Source organism: Scatophagus argus, chromosome 16 (genome assembly GCF_020382885.2).
Source record: "Scatophagus argus isolate fScaArg1 chromosome 16, fScaArg1.pri, whole genome shotgun sequence".
In the NCBI taxonomy this organism is placed as follows: Eukaryota; Metazoa; Chordata; class Actinopteri; family Scatophagidae; genus Scatophagus; species Scatophagus argus.
The window spans coordinates 2,933,557-2,959,771 of NC_058508.1; the positions used below are offsets into that span (position 1 = coordinate 2,933,557).

General features: G+C 44.4%; 2 protein-coding genes and 1 long non-coding RNA gene across 6 annotated transcripts in view; 2 read left to right on the top strand and 1 right to left on the bottom strand.

Annotated features, from left to right (window-relative positions):
* The window catches only part of LOC124073152, a 32,129-nt gene extending 21,818 nt beyond the window's left edge, over positions 1 to 10,311 (bottom strand). The window contains exon 1 of the long non-coding RNA XR_006845650.1: positions 10,196 to 10,311. This is a non-coding gene — a long non-coding RNA (uncharacterized LOC124073152). The remainder of the gene's footprint in view (positions 1 to 10,195) is intronic.
* The window catches only part of hoxb3a (homeobox B3a), an 88,890-nt gene that overhangs the window by 25,802 nt on the left and 36,873 nt on the right, over positions 1 to 26,215 (top strand). For 2 of the 4 annotated variants that reach the window (XM_046415146.1, XM_046415147.1), the window contains exon 2: positions 21,248 to 21,615. The gene's annotated coding sequence lies outside the window, so the exon portion shown is untranslated. Of the gene's footprint in view, positions 1 to 1,587; positions 2,086 to 7,213; positions 8,041 to 21,247; positions 21,616 to 26,215 lie in introns of those variants that run through there. The other 2 variants (XM_046415149.1, XM_046415145.1) reach the window with 2 other exon arrangements.
* Positions 14,560 to 19,249, top strand: hoxb4a (homeobox B4a). The gene is made up of 2 exons (XM_046415159.1): positions 14,560 to 15,448; positions 17,096 to 19,249. Exons 1-2 carry the CDS (start codon positions 14,986 to 14,988, stop codon positions 17,389 to 17,391), a joined length of 759 nt encoding a protein of 252 aa, XP_046271115.1. The 5' UTR covers positions 14,560 to 14,985; the 3' UTR covers positions 17,392 to 19,249.

The window sequence follows — 26,215 nt, forward strand, 5'->3', positions numbered from 1 at the left end:
TTCGCGCGCGCGCCCTCGCTCTTATTGCTTAGATCCATCATGTAAATTGTTTAATGTCTCGTGTCACGGCTGACGCTCAGATTTCGGCGTACTTTCGGACTTTTTTAAAAATATTCAATCACTGCGGAGTCACGCCGCTCCCGGTGGAGAGTTATCATCAGCAGATCTCCGGCGGTGAAAGTGTCCATCAAAAGGAGCTACGTCACAATAAGATAATAAAATTAATAGTTCTTCTTTTGTGTTAAGATCAACCTCAACATGGCTCCCCGAAGAGGCCGACATACACAGTGAGGAGAGGCGGATGAGTCCCAGCACTGACATACGCCAGAACAGGAACTTGTGCACAGACACAGTGAATTCATTTCTGAATTTTGATTTAAACGTATTTGAGGTTGCAGGAAAATCATTTTAGAAAATAGAATTTATATGTAGTATGATATATACATAACACGGAGTCCATCCCATAAATGACAAGGGGCTCTGAGGGAAAAAAAAAGATAGTAGCGGACCTTGAATTAAATATCTTTTTTCGTTAAAATGTGTGTCTGTTTGGTGGAATCCAAAAGTCATTCTTTATTGTACTTGTTTGTTTGAACTTTTCCCCAAACATGACCATGATATTTTTACATTATATTTTTAGGCCTAGTTGTCGTTAAACCTATTTTCTATTTTCTCTCTCAAATGAAGTTGTTTTTTTTCTATTTCTCTATTTTATTTATTTATATTTTATACAAAGTATTTCACATAGTAGCCTCAGTAAACCTTACGTAAACCCGCTCTTGCAGTATTTACAGAGTACTTCACGCATGAGTGTATTTCTCCTCGCCACGACCACACAGTTAATCCGGTGTCCTCTGCACTCCGCAAATAAGAGAGGAGGATTCTGCTTTCGGAAGTCTCTCTCTGCTCTCAAACTCTCATTTATTATGTTCACTTTACATGTGAAGCCAGCCTGCCCCAATGTATTTTCAGTCTGGGGATTCCTGGCGCTGCCCTCCGCCATCGCAATGATTTTTCACAAGCTTCACAAGAATGTTGCTCAGAGTCGAGCTCTGGATACCATAAATTATGCAGGCACCAGTGGGCAAAAACGGAAGACTTTTCTCTGCAAATTACGGAATAAAGCTTCGTTTCACGGATGCCATCTAACATTTACCCTCCCCACCCCCCTTCTTTTTTTAAAATTCAAATAAGTTCTACTAAAAACTGAAATATTGACAAAAATGATCTGTCTTTCCAGGATGTATTTTCAAATAAAAGCCTTAATATCAGTCAAAAGCGTTTCCCGCTCCAAAAATATCCAAATGCGATTTTTTTTATGCGGCTTTCATGGGATATTTATTTTTTCTATATATTTTTTGAACCATTATATTTAAAATATGTAGAAAATACCTAAAATATTATTGGGTACTATATTTGTATTCCTTTCTTACACAAACCAGAAACAGACGTGTTTTTCTATGTGTACATGTTATGCTCTTTTCTGGCATGACAAAAATGAACTTTGTATTTCCGGTGGGGAGATAACGGTTCGTATGGATTTGTGACTATGTGTGTGTGTATGTGTGTGTGTATGTGTGTGTGTGTGTGCCTCGGGACCGGCCTGCAGGTCCTTGGGGAAGTTTCAGTTCAGTAAACAGGAAGGCAAAAAAACTCCCCATTTCATTTTTCATCAACTTCCTCCTTTTAATGATGATACAGGAACACCCCCAGCAGCACCAAGCGCCCCCCCCAACACACACACACACACACACACAAACATATAGGCCTACACACAGGGACGGGACATGACACGCGTGACACATAGTTCCTTCTCTTGTCGGGCTAAGTGAGAGAGGCTGCTACATGGGAAGGCACAGCAGCAGCTCTGTATGGGCTCCTTTGTTTTTTTGCTGTGTGTGTGTGTGTCATCTGTTTCCCGTTTATGTACACAGGGCAGCTCCAGCCTGCAGAGCCGCTTCTCCTCAGTATTATGTGTATTATGTGCATTATGTGTACGGGCTTGCTGCTCCTTTGAACCTGTCGAGGCTGTCAGAAGGCGCTGAGTTTGGCTTTACAGTCTGTGTGTTGGTGATGATGAGTGGGGTGAGTAACTAATGCGACTGGCCCTTTTTTTTTTCTCTCTCTCTCATTGCATTGCAAAGGTGTGTTTGTCTGTGTGTGTGAGTCGCGGGCTTTGTGTGGGAGTAAGTGGGGTGTGTTTTGTTGTGTTTGGTGGGTTTATTGGGAGGGCATGAGAAAGCTGAGGGAGAGAGAAAGGTGAATGACCCGGGCATGGGAAGATCCTGTGTGTGTTTTTACAGAAACCACCGGCGTGAAACACTTGCTGTGTTTTTTTTCTCAGCCCTAATTTGATCATTTGAGGCAATTTCGTTAAATTTGGGCTATTTCCTGCGTTTTTATGTTCGTACAGAAGTCCATTTTGTGGATTGGAGCTATAGACAGGGTAGGGATACTGCTGCTTTTTCTTTTTAGCAAATAACCTATTCCCTGTCCCCTGCAATCACACACAGACAAAGAGAGGGAGAGAGAGACCTGGCTCTGAACCGTCGCAGCATCTCCTGTGATTGCTTTACGTTTAAATCGGCATTTGCGAAGCCTTGATGTCTTCTGCATACTGATAGGGGTGAATCGCGCGGCCACGCCTCATGAATAATGCACGAGCAGGAGTCATCGCGAGGTCAGCAGACGGGCTCAAGCCACGCACTGCACGAGGAGACTCCCGTCCAGGCGCAGGAGAGGGATGACAGCTTCCAGCCCCCCCTCCCCGCCTGCGTTTGTGTTTGTTTATTTATTCAAAATGGAGGAAAAAAGGATTTAACAACTGGCTGCTTTTATTGATCTGTTGTTCTCTCAGTGTTCCTCAGACAAACAAAAAAACTTCCGCAAGCTGGGTAAATACAAAGTGGTAACTGGACAGGATAACCTCCGTAAAAGGAAAATAATCTGTATAAATTAACCTGCGTCAAGTGATCGGCGTTTTAAATCAATGCCGAGTGCTCGAAATAAACGTAGACCAGTCATGATTGTGTTATTAATTTCAAAAGTCTTTGCAATCAACAGTCTTTATCTGTGCTGCTTTGTGAGGCTAAGAATAAAGCCTGGATAAGACCAGAATAGGTTCTGTTTGCCTTGGCGATGGGTTATGACAAGCCGATAACCTTGCAAATATTTAAAGTTACCCAGGTCATGGGTGGGTACTGTGTTTACACAGCATTTCAGGTTATGCCATGTCCGCCTGGGTAACACACCATAACAAAAAGACTACAGTTAGCCGTTGCTTTCAGATTTGAAAAGGTTTATTGAGAAAAGAGTCATACACATAAAGATGTGGTGAAAGAATATGTCAAATGAAGGATATTATTAACATTACTAATATTATTAACTACTCTCAGTTTCTGTTATTTCTATTTCTATTTAGTTCTAGTTACGGTAAGCCTGTTATTAGTAGTCTACTACAAGCAGTAATATACTAGTCTACTCCTACTACTTATACCAATACATAGGCTGATAATAATGATAACAACAACAACAACGACAATTATAATAATAATAACAACTATTATTATTATTTGGTATTTACTATTAATCGCTTAGTGGCGGTTAATTAGCTAATAGCTAATTGCAGCAGCCCGTCAGTTGTGTGATAGCAGTCACGAGAGGTAACATAATACAGACGAGAGGGCAGGCTCGTTCTAGCGGCTCCAGCTTCATAAGCCCTTTAAAATCAAGCTTTTTGCTGTCCACAACAAGTTTTCCTTCCCTAACAAGATTTAATGAGTTTTAGCCTTATTCCGCTTTATTTTAATGGCCATTCCACGCTTTCAGTGTGTTCCAGAGGAATTTATTTTCCCAGAGAATGCAGCTCTCTCTTGCCACCACCAGAGCCCGCTTCAGACCAGTAGGACAGCGAGAGCCAGCACGAGAGCCCCCACGAGCCCCACTCTGTTCCTGCCTCCCTCCCAGCACGCGCCCCCGTTCTTTTGAATCCTAACCGACGATAACCTGTAACAAGCTCTCGCGTCTCCCTCGCTGTTAAAATATACAACTGTCAGAACTGTCCCCGTCTTCTGCAGTTGATTAATGGTGGGTGTACAGAGACACACGAGGATTTCCGTCAGTGTAAGGTTCAGAGAGAAAATGTCGATTAACTTCTGGCTCCTTTAGGCCATCTTTAGCCGGAGAGAGGACAAGCTAAGCCGTACACCAGCTAAGCAAGCTCAGTCAAAAGCAGAAAACTTCGATAGCATTTATCTGCTAGCGAGTTATTTAAAACCTACTACTGTCGCTGTTTCTACCGTTCATTTTCCCTCTGTGCTCCTGCTCGAAGCAATGCGCAGGAGCAAAAGGAATCCAGGGTTATTATCAAGAGAACAGCCCGGCTGGATGTCCAAGCTAACAGCCAACCCGTAGCAGAAGGTTCACGGAGTTGAAGGGTCAAAAGTTCACTGTCGTGCGTGAGTTCCGCCCTCGCCTTTCCTCACTCGACTCCAGACCAATTGCTGTATGTCAAAGGCAAAAAAAAGAGGGAGGGGAGTACGAGGAGCAGAGGTGGGGAGGGGGGGTACAGATGAGAGAAATGATAGCAGGAGGCAAAGGAGAGGTGAAGGCCTGACCTCCCCTTCCCTTCCCCGGTAACAAAAGCAAGGCTCCTCCTGCCGCCGCAATGTACAGAGAGAGATGAAGGGAAAAGAAAGACAGGAAAAATGGAGGGGTTGAAGGTGGTGGTGGTGGGGGGGGGGCGGAAGGTATTCGGTGACATAGAGGTGGGTGAGGAGATGTCTGGCGGGGGGGTTGCAGGTGTTTGACTACACACTTTGTTCACGCCGGCTAACAGTTTATATGGAGTCATTTTCTTTTCGAATATTTGCCTTTTTATATTTACATTTTATAATTCGAGATTATTTGACAATTATCTGGTTTAGCTGGTGAAGGATAAAGATAAAATGAATGGTGATAAATGGCGACCAATAAAATATAGTGTAGGTAGAAACAAAGTGGGCTGTGTATTATTGTTGTTGTTGTTATTATTATTATTACACTAATCTTAAGCTCAACACAAGGAGACTTTTCCTGATTCAGGTCATTTTTGAGTTTAAAACCACAAATGGATAAAAAATATAAAGCTCACCTAATGCTAATATTACACACAGTCACACACAAGTGAATGGACTAAAGTGTCCTACATGTATTATTCTTGTAACACAGTTACCCGGTCTGACAGCATTCACTGACGCACCCTGTGGCCCTCGGTGTCCAATGGCAACCAGCGACAACATAACGTAGCTTAGCTGTAAAAACACGCGTTCAAATGCAGGAATATGTTTTCAAAGGTAACGAGGATGACTATAACGTTTAATGCTGATAAAAGAAATGATATATTGTATCTCAATATTATGATTCTAAACAATAGTGCTTGAGGTGTGACAGAGAAAGAAAGAGCGCGTGCGCACGCGCGTGTGTAATGTGTGTAAGCATAAGCAGAGTGGCTGTAAAGTGGTGGTTTTATGCATGAGGCTAACAGCTGTCCTATTTATATATCCCCAAACCATTTTAGAGAGGGAGTTTAGCAAAGCAGAGCTCTTCCTCTCCTCAGCCTTATCTCCACAACCCTGTCAAAACTAAACTCTTATCTCGCGCACCATCCATAAAATATTACTCTCCTTATCTGATTTTTCCACTGCAAGATTAATGTCTGGCAACGTTTACTTTTCCAGCTGAGAAGAATATGCCTCAAACCTTTTCCTTTTGCTGTCCATCTTTCTTTCTTTCTTCTAAAGTTGAACAGTAAATATGCTATTTAGTTGTAAGGAAATGATAATAACAAACTTTGTGTCCTTCAGTAGCCCACGAATTAACATTTTACGGCAGTATGTTTAGCTCTGTATATATCAGGGGATATTCCCACAAACTCACGCGCCATATGTGAGAACAATAGTCATAACATAAGTAGGCTGGGTCCGAAAAAGAACCTAATTTAAAGGTGATAATTATCCTCATATGTTTTTGATTGTCCAAATAACCGAGCTTTTTGTGGCTCAGCTTAACTGCTTTTACCTCAAACAATGCGACAACTTGATCTCCAAGTGGTTTGTATCTTAGCTCCTGTTGAACAACACCGTTTGGACGCATGTTGTTGAACCTGTGCTTTATGGTTTAAATGAGGAGGGGGCAGAGAGGGTGGGGAAATCAGTCGCAACAGAGGAGCTAAATGATAACTGGGTAGGCTAAAGGAAAAAGAAAAAGAAAAACACTTTGGCCTGGGCTGGCACGGCTCCGCCTGGCTCTGTTCACTCGCCATATCTAAAATAGGTAATGGGTTAATAACGACGTTACAGATTCCGTCCTTCTCCGAAGGTTCAACCAGAGTTCAACAAATTAATTCAATTTAGGCCGTAGAGCGCGCGCCGCTGTTGGCCGTGCGTTTTCATAATCTACAGGATTTGCGCGTGCGTGCGAAACGTCACACATTAATATAAAATTTTCTTCGTACGTCTTTATCTGTATGTATGGATAACAGAAAAATATACACATCTCTTATTGCAACCGACACGGTGATAAAATGTGGAAATATAATGTAAGTAATAGTAGTGAAACGAGTAGGGAGAAGTGTGGACATATGGCTGCAGTTAACTCAATAAAAATCCCACGGCTGGGTTGCAAAGAGTCGAATAACATCAATATGTATCCACCTGATACCTCCGTGTCTGATCTCCACGCAGCTCCGAGCCCACAGAGCGCACTAAAAAACGTTTGTTTATACCAACTAAGCTGCAATTCAACACATTTGTTTCTCCGGAATATTCATGGATAAGACTCTGAAGTGATGGTGCGGGTTTTGCTGTGGGTTCACATGTCAGCGTGCAAGACGCTGTCATTTATATTTATACAACAAAAGGAAAAGGAGAAATGATCCTGGAAGAAAAGAAAAATCTGTGTGTGAGTGAGAGAAAAAGACCCCCCACCCCCCCGCTTCACATCTACTGACCATTTTTCTTCAAAGTAATGACTCCCAACTCAATTTGGTATGACGGAGAGGGAGAGAAAGAGAAGGGTAAAGAACAAAATGAAAGAAAGAGGAGATGAGTGAGAGAAGGGAGTAAGAGAGAGGTGGAAATGGCAGAAAGAAAGGGTGTGGAAAAGGGAGGAGGATAGAGTGGGGGGAGAGAGAGAGAGAGAGAGAGAGAGAGAGAGAGAGAGAGAGAGAGAGGGGCTTGGCCGCGCTCGGGGTGAACGGGAGGTCAGCGCGTCTCACCAATATTAAAATGTGTACCGGGGACGCGGGGTGACACGCCTCGCCCGTTAAACAAAGAGTGTGCCAAACTGGCAGATTAATTTGAAAACTTGAGTCCCTGCACACACACACACAACACTTAATGCCTTAAAGAGCCCTCAGTCTCCACAGCAGCCCTGCTCGCTCTCCCTCAGCCCCAAACCGCTCGCTATAACACCGGGAAACACTGGGAACAGCCACCGGTTAAAGGGGGGGTTTCCTCTGCCGTGTAACGCCGAATCGGTCGGGTTTTTACGCAAGGAGCGCGCGGTGCTGGTGTCGCAACCTTACGGCGACGTGTCGATTTGTTTTTGCTGGATTATCGCCTTTTACTTGGTTCTAAACACACCGTATTAACGCCTGTATTAAAACACGGACTCTGAGCGATTTGTTTCGGATACTTGCCTATCTGCGCGTGAGCGTGCGTGGGTGCGCGCGTGTGAGCGGGGGTGTCCGCAGAAATGACAGCTTGACTTTTTTTAAGATACCGCGAAGGATCCCGAAGAGGTCAAAAACCTGTGGCGTCGGAAGAAGAGAGAGAGAGAGAGAGAGAGGGAGAAAGAAAGAGGGGGGATTGTGGTGCCAAAGCTGAAGTAGGAAGACTTGTCTTTATGGAGGAAAAAGGAGCACAGCTGCCGAGCTGTTGGAGATGTAAAGAAGAACAGGAAAGAGAAGAAAATACAGTGATAAAAGTAGCAGAAATTGTTGAAATAGATTTGAAGACGACGACGCCTGAATGGAGAGGCGGATCCGCGAGCTACGGAGAAGTGAGTACAAAAAATAGAAATCGCCTTGTAAAAGAAGCCGCTTCATTTGCATATCATTGTGTGTGTGTGTGTGTGTGTGTGCCCGCTTTCTTGCTCGTACCCCGTGTGCATGTGGCAGGTGCTTTGACCATGCTGAGAGGAAGGGGAAGGTCACGTGTTGCAGGAGCTGCCGCAGAACCCCTCCTCATCCTCCCCCTTCCCCTTCTTCCTCCTGTTTACAACACACTTTATTTTCTAATGACTTGATTAGTTGTTTTTTTTTGTTGTTGTTTGTTTATTTGATCGATCGAAGGGTATCCGCGTCACACCTTGGATATTTGAACTGCGTGTTTGAAAGCTCCATCTCCCTCCCTGTTCCACCCCTATCAAACTGGTTAATTAGTTCGTCCAATCACGCCACTGGGTTGAGCTGCAGACATTTCGTCGATAATTTAGGTTTGGTTTTAGCCAAGATCGCATTTCTTCGTCTTGTCAACCAGACATAGCTTGAAATTATATGTTTATACCATACCTACACAGATAGATTGATAGGTAGATAGATGGGCCTTATTATTAACCTTCTTATGCCTGTGCAACCCCAACCACACACACACACACACACACACACACACACCACTAAGCCTATGGCTACAGAGGGTGAAGGCGAGGTCGTGGCCAGTGGAAGGTTAAAGGTCACGCTGGACAACTTTCTCCCCCATAGCCTTAAATTCAAATCGAAAATGTATTTGTGCAGCGTTGTGTATCGTATGTAATCCAGAATAAGCACTCATCTCTGTTTGTGTCTGAACAATCGCCATCTTTTTGGTTTGTGGGCTGTTGTAAAAATGCCTAAAATAGTAGCAGAAATTCTTTGCTAATGAGCCACATGTGAAGAAGGGAAATACAGTGAATATGAATGAACTGAAGGAAAATTGCACTGGTTTTGTCTCAGCGTGAGCTTTGCTGCGGTTTTTTTCCCCTTTTACATCCAGATGTGTGGTTCTGTGACGCCGATGTGCACTACAAGCACGTGGTGCGTTCGACGCGTCGGCGGTGCGAGCCTCGAGAAAGCGGCCGTGGTTTCGCCTGTTTGTTTTCCTCGGCTTGTTGCCAATGTGCTGTTTCTTTCATGATGAGATGGCTGTGGAATAAAATGCTCCCATTCCTCTGGGTGTATTTATATCTGTTCATAGTCTGTGCTCCTCCAACATAGCGCCGTGCTAATGCCAAGCTACAGGCCGAGCAGTTTAAATACGCCACCACTTCTTTTTATTGTTATATTTCCGTGCGTGCAACTTCATCAATGAACAGTCGAGCTGCACGGTGTGATTTTTTTAATAATACGTGTCTGCTATTTCGTTTTATATTCCTCGGCCATATTTTAAAGAATGACGTTGCTCGACACATATTTGGAGACCATGTGTGTTTGACGAGAGCTGCTCAGTTTGACAGGGAAACAGAAAAGAAGACATGTTGTTTTGGAGGTTTTTAGCCCCACACCCATAACGCGCAGCAGTATCTCCGGTCATTTTGCAGCCAGCTCTTGGATTCGTCTTTATTTCCTCCATGCTGTTTATAAACCCCAGTAAACGTGATACGCTGCAGGCTGCTGATCCGCCTGCTGTATTGTGAAATTAATTTAGTCTTATAGCCAGAGCCGAGCTTCTAACTTCCACAATAGAGATCCCAGAAAACACCTTCAGATTAATACTTGCCACACGGAGGGACAGGCCTCCGCGGTACTTCACCCCCCCCCCTCTCTGTCCTACACTTTGCATGACAATAACCAGGGGAATAGACCGCGATGTATTTTTCAAAGCGCACAAAGGAGCAAAAACACATTTCTCTTTTTCGCGTTGTTCATCTCGGTAATATCTCAGAACCCTGACAAGCCCGGTCGCTGCACATAATGAGGCCGTTTAACCCTTCATTATGTTCGTTTTAATTTTCTCATTGTGACTTTACACAAGTTAAGGCCTGCTAGTGGTGGTGGGGGGAGAAAATAAAAACCCTCTGTGGCTTTTTAATGTAACGTTTGAGGCGAAGTTTAGGACGAACACAAAAAAGTCATTCTGTTATGTTATGTCTTCTAGCTATCTGCTGAGCCTTTTAGTCCTCAGAATTAAATTTATGCCTAATTATGTCTTCATTATGAAACGACTCCGGGCTGTCTTACCTTATTACTCGTTCAGATTAATCCGTTTTAGACAAAAAAGTTTAATCCCAATCTTTAACTGAAGCGATGAGTCTGCAGTTTTTTTCAGCAGCTTTGCCACCCAATGCTGAGTTTGTGAGGCCACTGATGTGACAAACTTGTTAAAAAGGTCATAAATTGTGAGGGGGGGGGGGGGGGCTTTAAAGTTATTTATTGACCCTATAGCTCTCTTCCGCTTCCTGAATATTTTATTGCTTTTTATTTCACCCCTCCCCACTCCAAAAACCTTTCGACCTCCGGGAAGTTACAGTTGGAGCTTGTTGGTGTTTGAGCTGTAAACGGAATTGACCCGCAATAAAAGTCACATGTTTAAATCCAGATCCGCTGACCTTTTCCACTCACTCATCTCTGTCCTCGGGAGACACGTGTCCTCATATCACATCCAAATGTTACAGCACACACACACACACACACACACAACGTAGTTTGATTTTTAACACTCGAGCTGTTCACTTTTCTCACGCGGTTTGTGTGTGTGTGTGTGTGAAATCTGAAAATAAGACAGTGTGGTTTTTCAGGTGGGGAGCTGCTAAGCTACAACTGAAAGTGGTCCCTGACAGGTTAGGATTCGTAATATTTAAATCAACTAAACGCCACACGAGCGGGTTTGTTTTGCGTATTTTATAAACAAACTGGGAAATATATTTACGTTCGTGTCCCTAGAGATCCTTTCAACATTTTCTGGAGCAGGAAAACCTATTTGGCGTTTTTCTTTCCGTGTGCTTCAAATATCTCTGAATTTGAGTGGATCTTTGGCTGGCACGTTGAACTCTACCTGCAGCCGGAAACAATGGGGCTCCCGTTGACCTGAACGGCTGATGCTGACACACTTGACAGAGGGAGGTGAAGTGCCGCAGTCAGACTCAACACACTTTGATCGATACCTGTGATGACCCGCAGTTCGAGCGGGAGGTCAAGGTGACAGGAACAGGCCCACACCTGCGGAGAGTAGAATAGGACAGAGGCCACACTGGATCGTATTGGAAAGACGTACTAGGAAAAAAAAGAGAACGAGAGAAAAAGGAAAAGGAAAAAAAAAATCCCCACGCGAATAGAAAAGCAGCAGTTTATGACGGTGGCCCCAGTCTGAAGAGCGGGCTCTGTGCTTCTGTTGTCCAGTCTGGTGATGTATGAGCAACTTTTGGAGGAAACGGAGAACAGCAATATTGCCTGCAGCAGGGAGGGAGTGTCAGTGTCACAAAATCAATGTGGGAGCTGCGCACGAGATAGAAATTACACGGAAAATACAGGAGGGGAAAAACACGTTTATACGTGAAAGCAAAATACATCAGGAGCATTGCCGTTCTCATATATGAATATGAAATTTTAAGGTGATGAAATATAAAATCTACACCATTTCAAGACTAAATACATTTAAATCGCTTAGCTTTAATTATGATTTTGCTCATTTATTGATAGATAGATAGATAGATAGATAGATAGATAGATAGATAGATAGATAGATAGATAGATAGATAGATTAGGGGCAGTTCCTTGTGTGTGGGTCAGATCTCCTTTTAATTCAGTTAAATCAGAGTTTTGAGACCCACTGCAATTCATTTAATGTAGTGAAGGGACATTTATTCATTTATTCATCGGTCCATCCATTCTTCAGTCAGATCATTCAGAACATTTTTAATAGGCCCGTGTTTGCCGTGCCAAGCGATTTGTCTTTTCTTTCATTAAATTGTGTTCACTCTGTCAGAACGCTCCACGGTTGGAGCTGCCAGTAAATTTTTTTTTCTGTCCTTTTCTTTTCTTTTTCTTTCGTATAATTACAACTGTACTTGTACTTTAACTTTGGGTGGTTATTACGTGGATGGAAAGCTTTAGGGATATTTTCTTTTTGTATGACACATTGATTTTAAACGAAGTAATGAGAAACTGCCAGCTAATTGGCCAAGGGAATTTGCAAAAAGAGAGAAAAAAAAATATTTCTCACTCAGAGGCCTGATCATCTCCATGTCACAATAATATAATGGTATTTGGACTTAATCCCATACATTATATTTCACAAATCCGCGGGGCATGATATTAATTCATGCATTTTTAATTAAAGATGCTTACAAATATTGATAGACACTTATTATTTAATGCGGCCCATTAAAATAAAGCGAACAGGCCTTTATTTTTATTTCGTTTTTTTATTTCCATTTAAACCACGATCATAATTTTAAAACCCGCGTAACTGGTCTTAGCACACCTGTCCCTCTTTGTCTCGCGTTACCGTCGCTTTCTACAAGAGAAGAAAAATGCAAAAATATTTCTTCTGTATTTATTTTTCCCTCTTTTCTTTGCGAGATCGCCGCCTTTGACTTCCAGGAAGTGTCACAGCATTATAACTTCATTTCCCAGATCCCCCACCGACAGTGACGGGGTTAGAGGTCACAGACTGTACAGATGGATGGAAATATTCCAGTGCGGCTGCGACAGGGAGTTTATGAAAAGCAATAAAAGTCTATCGACGGTGTAACCGTGCGTCTCCAGAGAGCCACTGTCTTCTATATCTACCCTGTAGATCCGGATTTGTGTAAAAATCATTAGAACAATCACAAATTCGCTTCTAGGGGAGTATATAGTGGATTTATACACGACGGCAGCGCTGGATCAGCACGGACAGAAGAGGCCTTTTGCTGCTTTATATTCGATTTTGTAAAAGCACAAGTGTGAAGGCCAAAAGCACGTCATTCGAACATTTTCTTTCTTTGCATTTTTTTTCAGCCTACACACACGCCAAATATATTTATTCCAGGCCTTTATTGTTGATTATTCGATGCTGAAGCTCCTGCGTTAACTGAACGCAGAGTCTGGTCTCCAAACTGATGAAAACTCACTCCAACTTTTATTTTTCGATCATCAAACCGTCCCACAGTTTTAAAGCCCAACTCCAGGTTGAATTGGAGCTCTTTTCTTTTATTTATTTATCATTTGTCTTGTTGAAAAATGATGCGGTCGACTTTACTGTTCATCGAATAAGGCATATTGGGGGGTTGGGTGTTCTGGGGTCGATTTAGAGACGGTCAATTTTCTCGAAACAAAGGACTTGGATATCTCCATCATCTTGCCTGTTATTGTGTGTGTGTGTGTGTGTGTGTGTGCGTGTGTGCGTGCGCGCGCACCTTTAGCCCCACTGATAACACTACAGAAAGAGCACAACGGACTCCTTTATTTGGAAAAGCATCTATTCTAGTCTCGCCCTGCAGTGTTTTGCTGTATATTTTTATGTTTTGTGAGTTGTTTTCATACTGCTGACAACGCAGATATCGCAGCAGCGCATTTACTTGAATTAAAGGAAGTTAACTGTAATTCTTGTTCGGTGAAAATGCTGTGGAAAGGGTGTTATTATTATTCTTAAGCGTGCTGTCGTCGCTCTGCTTAAAACAAGTTTTCAGTCCTCGTTTTGTCGACTTGTTTATTTCTTTTTTTTTAAAAATGACTGCAGAGCAGAGTGTAACAGCGACTGTGACCTACGTGGTGGTGTTTAAGTATTTGAAAATGGGAGAAACAAAGCAGAGAAAATGTGTGGTAACTACTGTGAGTGGATCGCGGCTGGGGAGATGAATTTTGTGTAAGAAGAAAAACAAAGAGCGGTGGATCTGTTCAGTAATGCACAGCTCAAGGGCAAAAGCAGCCACTCAGTGTGGACTGGGCATATGGACGTGCTATGCCAGTGATGGCAATATTGGAAAACGAGGGGGGGGGATAAATCCTGTTTGCTCATGCAAGGCAAAAGGCGACCCTGACTGGGGCTGAATTACCATGCAAGGAGAGTTAAATTTGGAATGGGCGCCTGTTGGAAAAAAACAGCAGCACGCTTTTAAAAAGAAGGGAATCTGTGCTGGATCCTCGTTCCTAATGCAAAGGTCTGCTAGTGATTTAGGAGGCCGTGCAACCTGAATTAGTTGATGAATTTTCTATCGATCCTAAACAAGGCAGATTTATCTCTGACACGGTGCTGCTGCTGCTGCTGCTGCTGCTGGGTGGCGGCACAGCAGCCGGGCAGGCCACTCTCCCACTCCCCGATATTAGCGATTTAAAAAGAACAGACGAAAAGGAAAAAAAAAAAAAAAGCTTTGGCAAGCACGTCCCTACACACACCCAAATATATACACAGAGGGTGGTGCAGGCGCCACTTTAAATCCCCTCAAGCGCTTTCTTTCTGCTGCTTCTTTTTTCTTTTCTTTTCTTTTTTTTCTATTTGAAGTTTCTGCCAGATGCGTAACTGGGGGAAAGGGTTCGTTTGCAATAAGGGAGGATTTGTCATCTGCACTGTACTCTGCTGCTCGTGTGTGTCCGTGCGCGCGCGCGCGCGCGCGCTCCTTCAGCTCGAGCCCAATGTGTTTTCAGTGTGTCAGACGAGCTTTGTTATTGTTGTGATTCTCTGGCCGCTTAGGACTGCATGCGTGCGACATGTGGTGGTGAGATATACAGAGAGGACGGAGAATGAGGAGAGAGAGCCGGGGAGGGAGAGGGGAAAGTATTGTAAGACTGTGAATGCCCACAAACTGAGGCCATATGATGATGCGCGTGCGGGGGCCGTGGATATGCCTAATCCCATTTCCTTATCCGGGGTCCGTCCTGGAGGCCCGCCATTGGCCCGCTGCCGTCACGTGGCTTCTTAACTTTGTTCACTTGACAGAAAAGTAGGAGGGTTCAACGGAACAGGAATAACCGAAGAGTAAAGGGATGAGATATAAATTTTAGTTATATATTTTCCGAGTAGGTGCAATTCCACAAAAAGACTGAAATTAATGGCCATGAGCTCCTATTTGATCAACTCCAACTATGTGGACCCGAAGTTCCCACCGTGCGAGGAATACTCACAGAGCGACTATCTGCCCAGCCACTCTCCGGACTACTACAGCTCCCAGAGGCAGGAGTCTGCTGCCTTTCAACCGGACTCTCTCTACCACCACCACCATCAACACCACCCACACCACCAGCAGCGAACCGAGCCGCCGTACACGCCATGCCAGCGTGTAGGACAGCCCGCTTCGGTGGTGATGTCCCCTCGGGGTCACGTCCTTCCCCCGTCCGGGCTGCAGACCACTCCAGTCCCGGAGCAGAGCCACCGCTGCGACTCGGTGACACCCAGCCCGCCTCCACCTCCGTCTTGCGGTCAAACGCCCCATAGCCAAAGCACTTCGTCCCCTGCGAGCACTCGTAAGGACCCCGTAGTCTACCCGTGGATGAAGAAAGTCCATGTAAACATCGGTAAGTGCTGCATGCAAACTTCTTTCTCTCTCTCCCCCTCTCTCTTTCGCTGCGCCTTTGTGCAGCCTGCAGTTGAAGTCCATGCAGTCAGCTAGGTGTCCACCGTCAAAATCTACGGCTTCTCCTCCCTGTTTTCTCTTAGAAGTAGAAGAGTAGCCCTTGGGTCAAGATTTACGATCGTCTGTTTGCAGGGCCAATATAATTACACCCTCCATAAATTTTTATTACACCTCTTCGCTGCGGAGCCTTTTGAAGTCCGATCTCAGGCTCGTCTGCTCTAATTTCTCGCCTTATGACAACTCCGACCGAGCCCATAAGTTAGCTTTTATGCTCTGGTAATTTGATTTTAAGTGGTCGGGTTGTATAAACGGTGTACTTTACTTTGTCGAGTCTTCCTTCCCCACTCGTTGTTCCAGGGGAGGGAAAGTTTTATGGCAGCTGAAATATTCATGTTTATGGAGCCGGCCGTAAAACACTAATGTAAAAGCGAATAGCTCCAGTCTATTATGCCTCCTCTGTAGTGCTGTAATAGACTTGCTGCCTACTGCACATCGGGATAACCGGAGCGCATGTTCGCGCGGCGGCAAAATGCCACTTTTGCAGTCACCGTATATCAATCCACCGGGCTGTTTAAGAACGGTCTCGCTTGCATTTTTTCCCTTTGCAGAGTTATTTTAGCTGTCCCGTCTCAGGAGACATCTGACACCACCGCAGCACGTTTGATTGCCGTAGTTTATGGGGGATTTGTTGAATCATTACCCAGGCGGCCATTCAGTACCGTGGTGTAGCTGCTGCACCCCCACAGCCTATTCCCAGTCCGTTTTTTTGCAAGACAGACAATGCTACCATCCCTGTTCCCGTCCGTCTGTGCCTTAGATCATTTGAAAGAAAAGGCTGCCGCACTCGTCGCTACTCTTGTCTCTTTTATGTATTCATATTTTAAAGCATTCCTGGTCGTGCGTGCGCAAACATGTCAGAACATCTTTCGGCATTTGAACGTGGCCGCGTTTCACGATTTGCTCTCAAATCACAACATTTGGACACCAGCGTCAGGTCGGCTCTGCTGGGAGGATTCACGCCGCCGCAGGGCCTAAAATGACACCTGACAACATGTGCACACAGAAAACGCAGAGCCTCAGCGACAAGCCGTGGTATGAGACGAGTTCAGCCGCGACAGCTGCCTCTGAATACAGAAAATAGATTTGTCGTAGGATTAAAGAGGACTGCGATCACTGAAGGCTCTGCCAAGGTTACAGCCATTTTGTATTCTATCGCAGTGCATCAAAGCGCCGTGGCCGTGGCTTTTATTTCTCTTTGCTGCACGCTCATAATGCGCTGATACGCTGATCTGCTTAGCTCAGACGTGCAGGTTACCACTGGACTGTGCTGCGTCCTCTTGAATGAGCCCTAACTAGAAATAAGATCATTTTTGTGTATTTTTGTGTTAATCATTATCGTCCTAATGACGCCTGATGTTGCACTTCTGTAAATCTGAATAGCCCAGGCCTGTTATTATTACTACTACTATTATTATTAATATGTTATATTTGGAGGTGAGTGTGTTGTGGCTGTAGTATTTTATTTTGGTTATTTCTTCTTAAGTGGTTCATGTGGTGTTGATCACTTATTCCCATTGTTCTCCCACAGTGAGTTCAAACTACACAGGGGGTGAACCGAAGCGCTCGCGGACGGCCTACACGCGCCAGCAGGTCCTGGAGCTCGAGAAGGAGTTCCACTACAACCGGTACCTGACGCGCAGGCGCAGGGTAGAGATCGCGCACACGCTATGCCTGTCAGAACGCCAGATCAAGATCTGGTTCCAGAACCGGAGAATGAAGTGGAAGAAAGACCACAAACTGCCCAACACGAAGGTCCGCTCCGGGTCTAACAACACAAACTCCCAGGCTCTAACCGGCTCCCAGAACCGCGCCGGACCCCTATAGCCCGGTTCTTTGGCTCACTTTGGCTCTTTGCCCTCCCTTTCCGTCCCTGATTCCCAAACTGAACGCCGAAGCGGCGGCCATGCTTGTAACCACCGGAGCCTGCACTTTGGACCGGAATAACGCCTTTGCTCTGGAGGGAAGGAGGGATGTCAGTGCCGCCTGTACGGCCTTGATCTTTGCTGATGTTACACACTATAATATGACGTTACGAGGAGGGAGAGGGATGGAGGGGAAGATGTCCCATTCATAAAAAAGAATTAAGTGAACTAAAGTAGGCGAAGACGGAGACTGAAAACAGACAAAATGATGCGGCCGCTTCTTTGCTTTTTACCCCCTTTCCGTCACTGCCTCTCTCCCCTCTCTCCCCCTCTCTCCCTCTCTCTCTGCTTTTTATATTTCTGTCTTTTTATACTCCTCTCTCTCTTCCTCCATATGACAGAGCATAAGACGGTAGGCTGAGGATAATATGCCCGCGTGCGTGTGGTTTCTTTCCTTCTATTTTTTTTCCTATCCGAGACTTTTTTTGGTGAAGATGGATCCTCGTTTTCATCTTTAATCACGCCAAACTCGGGCCCCATTTGTCATGTTTACTCTGCGGGTACAAAGCAAAGGGGTGAACCGCCGCTCTGCCCATTACCCCCACCCCTCCCCAAACCTCTACCCCCTCAGCCTCCCACCCCAACTCACGCACGTGTAATAAATGGAACTCTCGTTTCGTCAGAGAAGTATTCTTACACCCCGCCACACACACTCACAAAAACCAAACACGCTCATATCCCCCCTGTCCGCCCTTATAGTACTCTAACATCAAATATAACCTCCAGTACGATCCAACACGACACCGGGCAGGTTTCTGTCTACTTGTTATCACTGTTGGCATTTCTGTTTTGTTTAATGACAAATTATAGCTTTTTAAATTTTAATTCTAGTTATTTTCGAATTCAGTGTTGATTGTGAAAGGATACTTTAAGCTGTTATCGTGTGGAATGACGAGGAGCGTTGATGTGGTCCGTTGATTGTTCATTTTGTGAAGTTGTATACAGGGAAACAGACTGACAGGGTGTTTAAATTGAGGCATTTTCCACTGCGTACCAAACAGGGTTTATAAAACTGCCTAAACAAAGGGACACTAATATTTAAACCAAAAGCCTGGTACAAATAGCTCAAGAACACATTATAAACGCAGCACTACAATGTACTACCTATTACCTCAGTTGTACTGATATATATTTTTATTTTTTATTTTTGTCATGTTATGTTTTTTTTTCTTGCTCGTTGAATGAAGTGACAGCCTTTCGAGCTTTTATATTTTTTAAAAATGTGTGACGAGTTATTATAGTAATTATTATTACCTGCAAAACAAAAAAAAGGCGCTATTCATTTCATGTATGTGGAAATTTAAAAAAAAAAAAAAGTAATTTAATTATAAGCAATTGTTCTGGCCAGGGACGTTCAGAAAAATGAGGAGCTTTTTGCTGCATGTCTGAATGGTGTCGATTTTATTTTTCTATATTTTCCCTTTTTTGTCTCTCTTTTCTCCGCACATGAAATGCGCGCACACTTCTCTCTTTCCCCCTTTTCTTCTCCTCCTCCTCTCTCTGTTCTGTCACCTTGTGCCACTTTTTAGATATTTTATTCTTCAAGTGCTTTTTATTTCGAATTGATGTTATTTTATTTACATTCCAAAGACCCGTTTCTATCGTTATTGATGATGATAAGAACAATGATGGTATTGTTAAAATGTGTTATTTCCTCCGATATGTAAGTTGCTCCTGTCTCTGCTTATGCCTCCTCGTTGTCTACCTATCTATTATTTGTAAATAGTTCATAGAAATTTAAATAAATGACTAAAAATGAACCTTTTCTATCCTCTTCTCTCTCATTTCCTCTCTCAGAAATATATTTGTTCAGTTTTCCTCAAGCGAATTTCATAAAATATCGTCTAAGTCAAGAGCTTTTGAGCCTGGTCCACCTTCGCTGGACATGACTCAGACGTGCGCATGACGATGCTGCAGAACGTTGTGCGATTAACGTCACATTTCTCTTTGATTTGTTCTAAAACACAAATAAAATAAACAAAAAAAAAGAGTAGAATCGTGTTTGCCTCCACAGCAGGTCTGAAAGCGCCAACCCATTTCCTCCTCTGTCCTCTTATCGAGGCTTAAAGGTGTATTTAAAGCACACGTTCGCGATGCTCCCACATGCACACACAATAAATAATTTCATTTAATTTCACTGTTGGTTTTTTTTTTGCCTACAAACGCACAGCGACCTGTCTTGAGAAATCAGCAGCCTGAGATGATTAATCTGTCCCAGCCGTGAGTGATCTTGGTACATTACGTCCTGTAATCTCGTTTTAAATCACAAACCGTCCCTCCGTTTCACTCTCGTTGTCCCGTTAATTTAACGGCTGCTCAGACTCGCTTGCACCGGCCTGACACAGAGTGCGGGACACCCCTCCCTTCCTCTCCTCCTTCTGAAGGAAAAAAAAAACATTAAATAGTTTCTTGGCTCGTTGTCTTTTAATGCTTTAATGAGTGTAATTTCTGCACGTTTTTTTTCCCTATCGGTGTTTTCTGGACCGGTGCTGTGCGCGCATGTGTGTTTTATTTTTTTATATATTACAAAAAGGGAGCGGGCCGGCGCCATAGCTCAAACCCTGACAACCAAATAGATAATCAACAAGACGAATGGCTTCTTTTGTAAGGCGCGGCTCCCGTATTAATTTTCATTTTCTTTTCTTAGAGCAGGTATCGAAAAAATATAGAGCAAGAGGAGGAGGGGGAGAAAATAGCATTCCTCTCGATGAACTTTAAACAAAAAAAGTGTGCCCCCCAAATTGGTCCGCTCGTATTCCTCGGCCCAGAAAAGATTCCCTATTACTTGTTGGTTGATTTCTCCCTGGGCCTCTTGCCACAGAGACTCCCTGTGCCCATTTATCTGTTTTCTTCCTGTTTATGAAAGGCTGCCCCTGCGCTAAAACCGCCCTCCTATCAAACTGCACACCTACATGTGCTCACACACACACACACACATACACACATTGCGCCAAAAATGGTGAAGCTATACATATAGCCATACATATAGCGTTGTAATGCAAACATTCCATTGTTTCATTACTGCAAAAATCCATTCCACTGTTTTATTTTGTTTTGTACTATTAATCGCTTTTGCTCTAAAATGACTACAGCGCGATGCACTTCAGCTTTCCCACACTGCGCGTTTATTCACAGTCGCTGAAAACGAGCCACACGTATGTTTTCTTCTCCTGGGCTGAGCTATAAGGTTTAACCCCCCCCCCCCACACACACACACACACACACGCACACACCCTCAGGCGGTGTACATCTCCTCTTATAACATAATATTTGTGTCCGAATGCTGTAATTTTCGCCAACACACCAATTGTCCTATATTGGAGCATCTAAACAGACACCCCCCTCCCCAATATTCACACACATGTGCCTCCACAATAACCCCTAAAGCCCCAGAGCTCTCGCAGCCCCAGTTGAAATAAATGAATTTGCGTGCCGGGTGACACCGCGCACAATAAAATCCACCGAGGAATCCTTATTCTTTCTTTTTTTTTCTGGTCCCCTTTATCAGCGGGGCCTTCTGCTGCTTCTGTGAATGTGAATGCGAGCAGATTTTTGTGAGGACCCCCACCACCGTCACCACCTCTCACACAAACACACACACACCCTTCTGAAAAAGTTCACCGCCATTATTTTCTGGACAGGACAGAGGGGACGGCACCTCAAGAAAAATGTGAGAATTATACAAGAAAAAAAAAATCATTAATCACTTGTTCTTCTTTAAACACTTCTTCTCCTTCTTCTCTATTGTCATTCGGCAGCCACACACAAAACCCCTTCTGCCAGGAGAGAGAGAGAGAGGGGCGAGGAACAGAGGGACAGGCAGAGGAGGAGAAAAAGAAGACGTCTTGGAAGACACTTGGAAGACCCCCCACCCCACCCCACCCCTCCATCCTTCACACGCACGCACGCACCCACACACACACACACACACTCATAATTACACCTCCCCTTCCCACCCAAGCTATTTTTACACCCCTCAAGTATCCTACCATAAGAAAAAAAAAAACTTTTTTCTTCCTCATTGGAAAGAAGAAAATCCTCCCAAAGAAACTCCGACAAAGCAGTCAGAGAGCTCACGGCGGAGAAGAAGATGGCCCAGGGGTCGCTGAGAGTGGTGGCGTCTAAGGTAAGAGGCCTGGGAACTTAATTTCTCTCACTTTGCCTCTCTTCCTCCTCCGTGTCTGAAGGCTCTGTGGCGTTTTTATGGTTTTATTGCCCCCTGCGCATTTGGCGAGGTCAGAAGAAGGGGGCATTTATTGCCGTGGGGGCTTTGATTTTAGCACAGTGACTTTTGGAGCAGCGTGTTTGTGTTGGAAAATGTGTGCGTGTGTGTGTGTGTGTGTTTGCATGCAACACACACAGTTACAGATGAGCGACTTGTGTTGTGCTGTTTTCTGTTTTCTCCTGAGTTGGTGCAACTGTTTCCGTTTTCCTTCGCTGTGGTGGTGTCGCTTCTGCGCCTGTCTGTCACTCACGGGGCCTTCTCAAGCTCCTGTTCTTGTGCGCAAAATATGCTATTGTTTGTGTTTTACGCACTGGGTTTGAGTGGGTAATTATGATGAACCAGTTGATTTTTTAAAATAATTTTTCAGGGGAAGCCAAAGTTGTTTTGTTTTCGGTTTGTTTGTTTGTTTTATAGGGTTTATTTGATTCCTACCTTAACGCAGGCACGTATGCAGGCTCATATTACTTCAGAAATAATAATAATACTTCAAAAATACTGGAGCTAACGTATAACAGAGTGGCCCACGTGAAGAATTCTTGGTTCACCCGGAGCTTATTATGCATTTTGTCTTGGCTGTTTCTCTGGGTGTAAAGTGTTGCTGTGATTTAGGCCCTTAGCTTTTAATGAGATACTGTGTGTGTGTGTGTGCCGGCGTGTGTTTTGTCGACCAGGTGCAAAGAGGCTATGGAGACTGCAGTAGGAATATGAATAATACGGCGCCCAATCGGAGAGAGGGATGCAGGGGGGAGGCGGGAGGGCGAAGAAGAAAAATTAAAAGAACTGAGGGAGCGCTGGTTAATGGATACTCTTCTCGGTTGCGCTCCAAAACAATTTACCTCGAAAACAAATGATCGGCAAGCCTTTCCAAATGAACTGCGAACGATTGCCGGTCGCCGTGCGCGCTCAGGCCTCCGGTATCTGCTGAGCCGAGCAGTAGCGGCCTCAGGAAGCGCACTCACTCCTCTTTGACCCCTTCAGAAATCAATCTGGCCGCGATTAAAAATAAAAGGGCTGCGGCTCTGGTGGAGGGGCTCCGGCCTCTCATGGGGACGCAGGCCATGGCGCGCTGCGATGCGTGGAGAAGTAAGAGAAACAGATGAGAGAAATACAAGCGGCGTGTATTGGAAGGAAGGCAGAGAGAGAGAGAGAAGGAGAGAAAAATCGATGGTCATGCAGGGGCAGAGTGGCCAAGCTGCGGCCACTGAGGGTTCAACCAGGGGACACGTTTTTCTGACCGATGAGGTCCACTGGCTCTGAAGCCAGAGGGTGACCCGTGGTTACCCCCCCACCCCCTCTCAACTCCTGCCCCCACCCTCCTGGTCCCCCTTGACCTCGCAAGGCTGCTGGACTCTTCGCTCCCTCGGACATTCCCAGACCCCCGGAGCCCCCGGGCCACTTAGTCATAACAGGCCGAGTTCAGGGCACTGTAACCCGGGGGCATGGCGGCGATATCTCCGCTCCCACACACAGACAGACAGTTAGACAGATAGACGAGTAGCTTAACCACCTGGGCAGGGGTCAGCTACAGGGCACTGCGCACTGTTGGTTTAGTGGGGTTGTGTTGATGAGAATGGTTGAAATGTAAGAAATGGATCACTAACAGTCCTTTCCATGTTTTCACTGCATAACATAATCATATGAACATTATTTTCCCTGTGACTTAGCCATTCATACAAGGACACCGCTCCACTTCAAGTCAGATGTCTCCAGTTTTAATCAGCATGTCACATGAGAGCAGAGCTTTTCAGTCTCTAAAGCCAGTCTAAAAGGAGTGTTGTGAGCCGTCCGTACAGTATGATTTGGTATGAAAGGGTCAGCTGGGCTTGTTAGACTGAAACAGAGGGAATGTGCAGCCTGATGCTGGATGTGCTGGACACACTGGGACCTTAGTGTAAACAGAGTTTGCCTCTCCTGATTGCATGGCTAAAAAGCTGAAGAGCAGCCATTTTAGCTTGTAGGCTTCTTCTAACTTTGTTTGCACGCTGTATTCAGGAGAATTGTACACAACCATAAGCTGAGGAAAATTAAGGAAATTTATTTTGTCATTTGTCATTCACAGCAGCTAGTGAATAAAGTAGAATAGAATCCTGCTAGTTTTTCCGTAAAAGTGACTGTGTGCGTTTCAGTGAGCTGCAGCCGCAATTATTTACTGGCATTGAGCTGGTGCTCATTTTCCAGCCGGGTAATCTGACCTGCACCTGGTTCTGTCTGTGTGTGTGTGTGTGTGTGTGGTGGGGGTACTGATTAATCAAAGCGACAAAGAGGAAAATGCTCTTGGTCAGTTTGGTTTCACTGTGCCTTCAGTTCTATAAAATATTTATTGCACAGTGCAGGCATGCCCCTTCATTGTCTAGTTTACATTTCACCATAAGACATGTCCCATTTAATAGCATTACCTCCGCCATCTCTTACACCTTGCGAGGCCATCTGATGTGTTCGTGTTCACACTCTTACTGTGCCGATAAGCTACAGAGCCATTAAACTTTGCATCCTAAAACACCACACTGTGCAAGCAGGATGTGGCTCAGTGTTGCTTTCAGGTCTCTTCAGTGATCAGATCTGTGACTCCGTCTTTTACCTGACTATATTAATAAGCCATTCTCCCTGTGTTTGACATATTACACTTATACTAAAGTTTCATCTCTTGGAAGCTCAAGTCTTCTCTCTGCTTCTGTACTTATGTTTCACTTGCTGAAGAGAGAGCTGCGTTTGATGTGTGCAGTTTTACCACAGTGTGACTAAATGCAGAGCAGATAGATTGCCCTAAATAAGTTAACTTCAATAAAAATTGCACAGGCTCACTATGTGCCTGAATGGTTTTAAAGACATCCCCAGTACAGCTGTGCATCACTCTGAGCTGGAGGTTTGTCATTTAGTTAACACATTAGTCATGTCTATGACATTCTAACTAAAGTCCATTTAAATGAGATGCTATAGAGTTCTTTAATACCATAATTTAGAACAGCAGAAGAGATTAAGGGTCCCAGCATTTTGGGGATTGTTACTAATCTTTGGTGTAAATATGATACGTGGGTGTCAGTACGCAGCCCCAAATACAATCAGTCAATGTTTTATGTGGCTGAGCATGTTCTCTGCATTTATTTTATACTTAATATAAGCTTAATATTTACACAAGTGTTTTAAAGTTGTCTTAATATCAACAATCTTAGAACCACTTTGTCTACGTAGATTCAAAGAGAAAACGACCAGACATATGATTTAAATCATCCAATGTTTCATTAAGCAATAATTAAACAAGATCAAGACATCTGAAAAGCATTTGGTGCCACCTTTCAGTACTCAGATGGAGCAATGATTCATCACAAATGATCGCGCTCGTGGCGTGACACGCTTTCTGCAAAGCGTTGAACTGAATTCAACTAAAACAGATGCAAGAGAGCGAGACAGTGCAGCATGGTGACACCACACACACACACACACACACACACATGGGCCCTGGTTATTTGCTGAGATGACTCTCAGCAATCCTGTTTGTAGTGAAGCTGAAAGTAACGCAGCCCTCCTGCTAAAAATATGATATGAGGTTGTGCGTGGCGGACGAGCACACAAAGTGTTTGGCAGAGACTGAAAGACAACCGACAGTATTTTGTCATTTAGGTCTGCAGACTTGTTCCACACTTCTGTTCATCGCAGTGAAAGCTCACACAGCTGTAAGGTGACACAGGCTTCAAAGCAAAATAAAGACAAGTGAACCATACTGCAGAAAATGTGTTCAGCGTTGGTTTATTGTGTGCTTTGTGAAGTTTCTCAGCATAAAACCTTGAGTGGAGTAAATCTAATTTCTGCCCTCAGCTCATGCAGGTTCATTAAAAACATGCTTGTTAAATTAAAAGTCCTGCTGCTCTGCTGCGGCATGAAGGCCTGCTGAGCTCTGATTTAGTGAAACTACACATTCCTTTTTTGTGGTTTTCACTCTGTTTCTGTTTTTACATGTTGGGTTGTTTGTTTTGTTTTGTTTTCCTGCAGCTTGATCACTTGTCCTGATGCTTGTTTGAATCTAAAAGGACGTTTCTTTTCCTAACTTGAGCGGGATTAGCAGTGAAATAACTGTGAAGTAAAAGCATGGAGCAGGGAGGAGTGAGGGGGGGGTCAGGCAGGCAGATGTGAGCCAGCTCTCACTCTGACCTGTGGTTTACAGTCTGCTGTCACTGAGCTGTTTGGAGGCTTTGGACCAGCTGATGGAGCTGATGTTTCAACAGCAGCTTTTCAGGGGAAGCAGCAAGCTTTCAGGGTTCACAACACACACGCGCGCGCGCGCACACACACACACACACCTAGATATGCGCTCTGACATGACAAGCCACAGGCACCGAATATGTTTGTGTGCTCGTGCACGGGCTGGCACACTTTCACACGCACACGCTCAGCCAAAATACAACAGTTTAGTTCCAACAACTTGTCTCTCTCTCTCTCTCGGGTCCCGGTAGTCTCGCGGTGGTTTGCTAATTGCCAGACAAATCGCCTGCGAGTTTTTTTTTTT

Bases quoted from the DNA above. Each gene is read 5' to 3' on its own strand.
- hoxb4a (XM_046415159.1), top strand. From the start codon at position 14,986: ATGGCCATGAGCTCCTATTTGATCAACTCCAACTATGTGGACCCGAAG. The intron at 15,449-17,095 runs GTAAGTGCTGCA...GTTCTCCCACAG, and splicing joins GAAAGTCCATGTAAACATCG to TGAGTTCAAACTACACAGGG.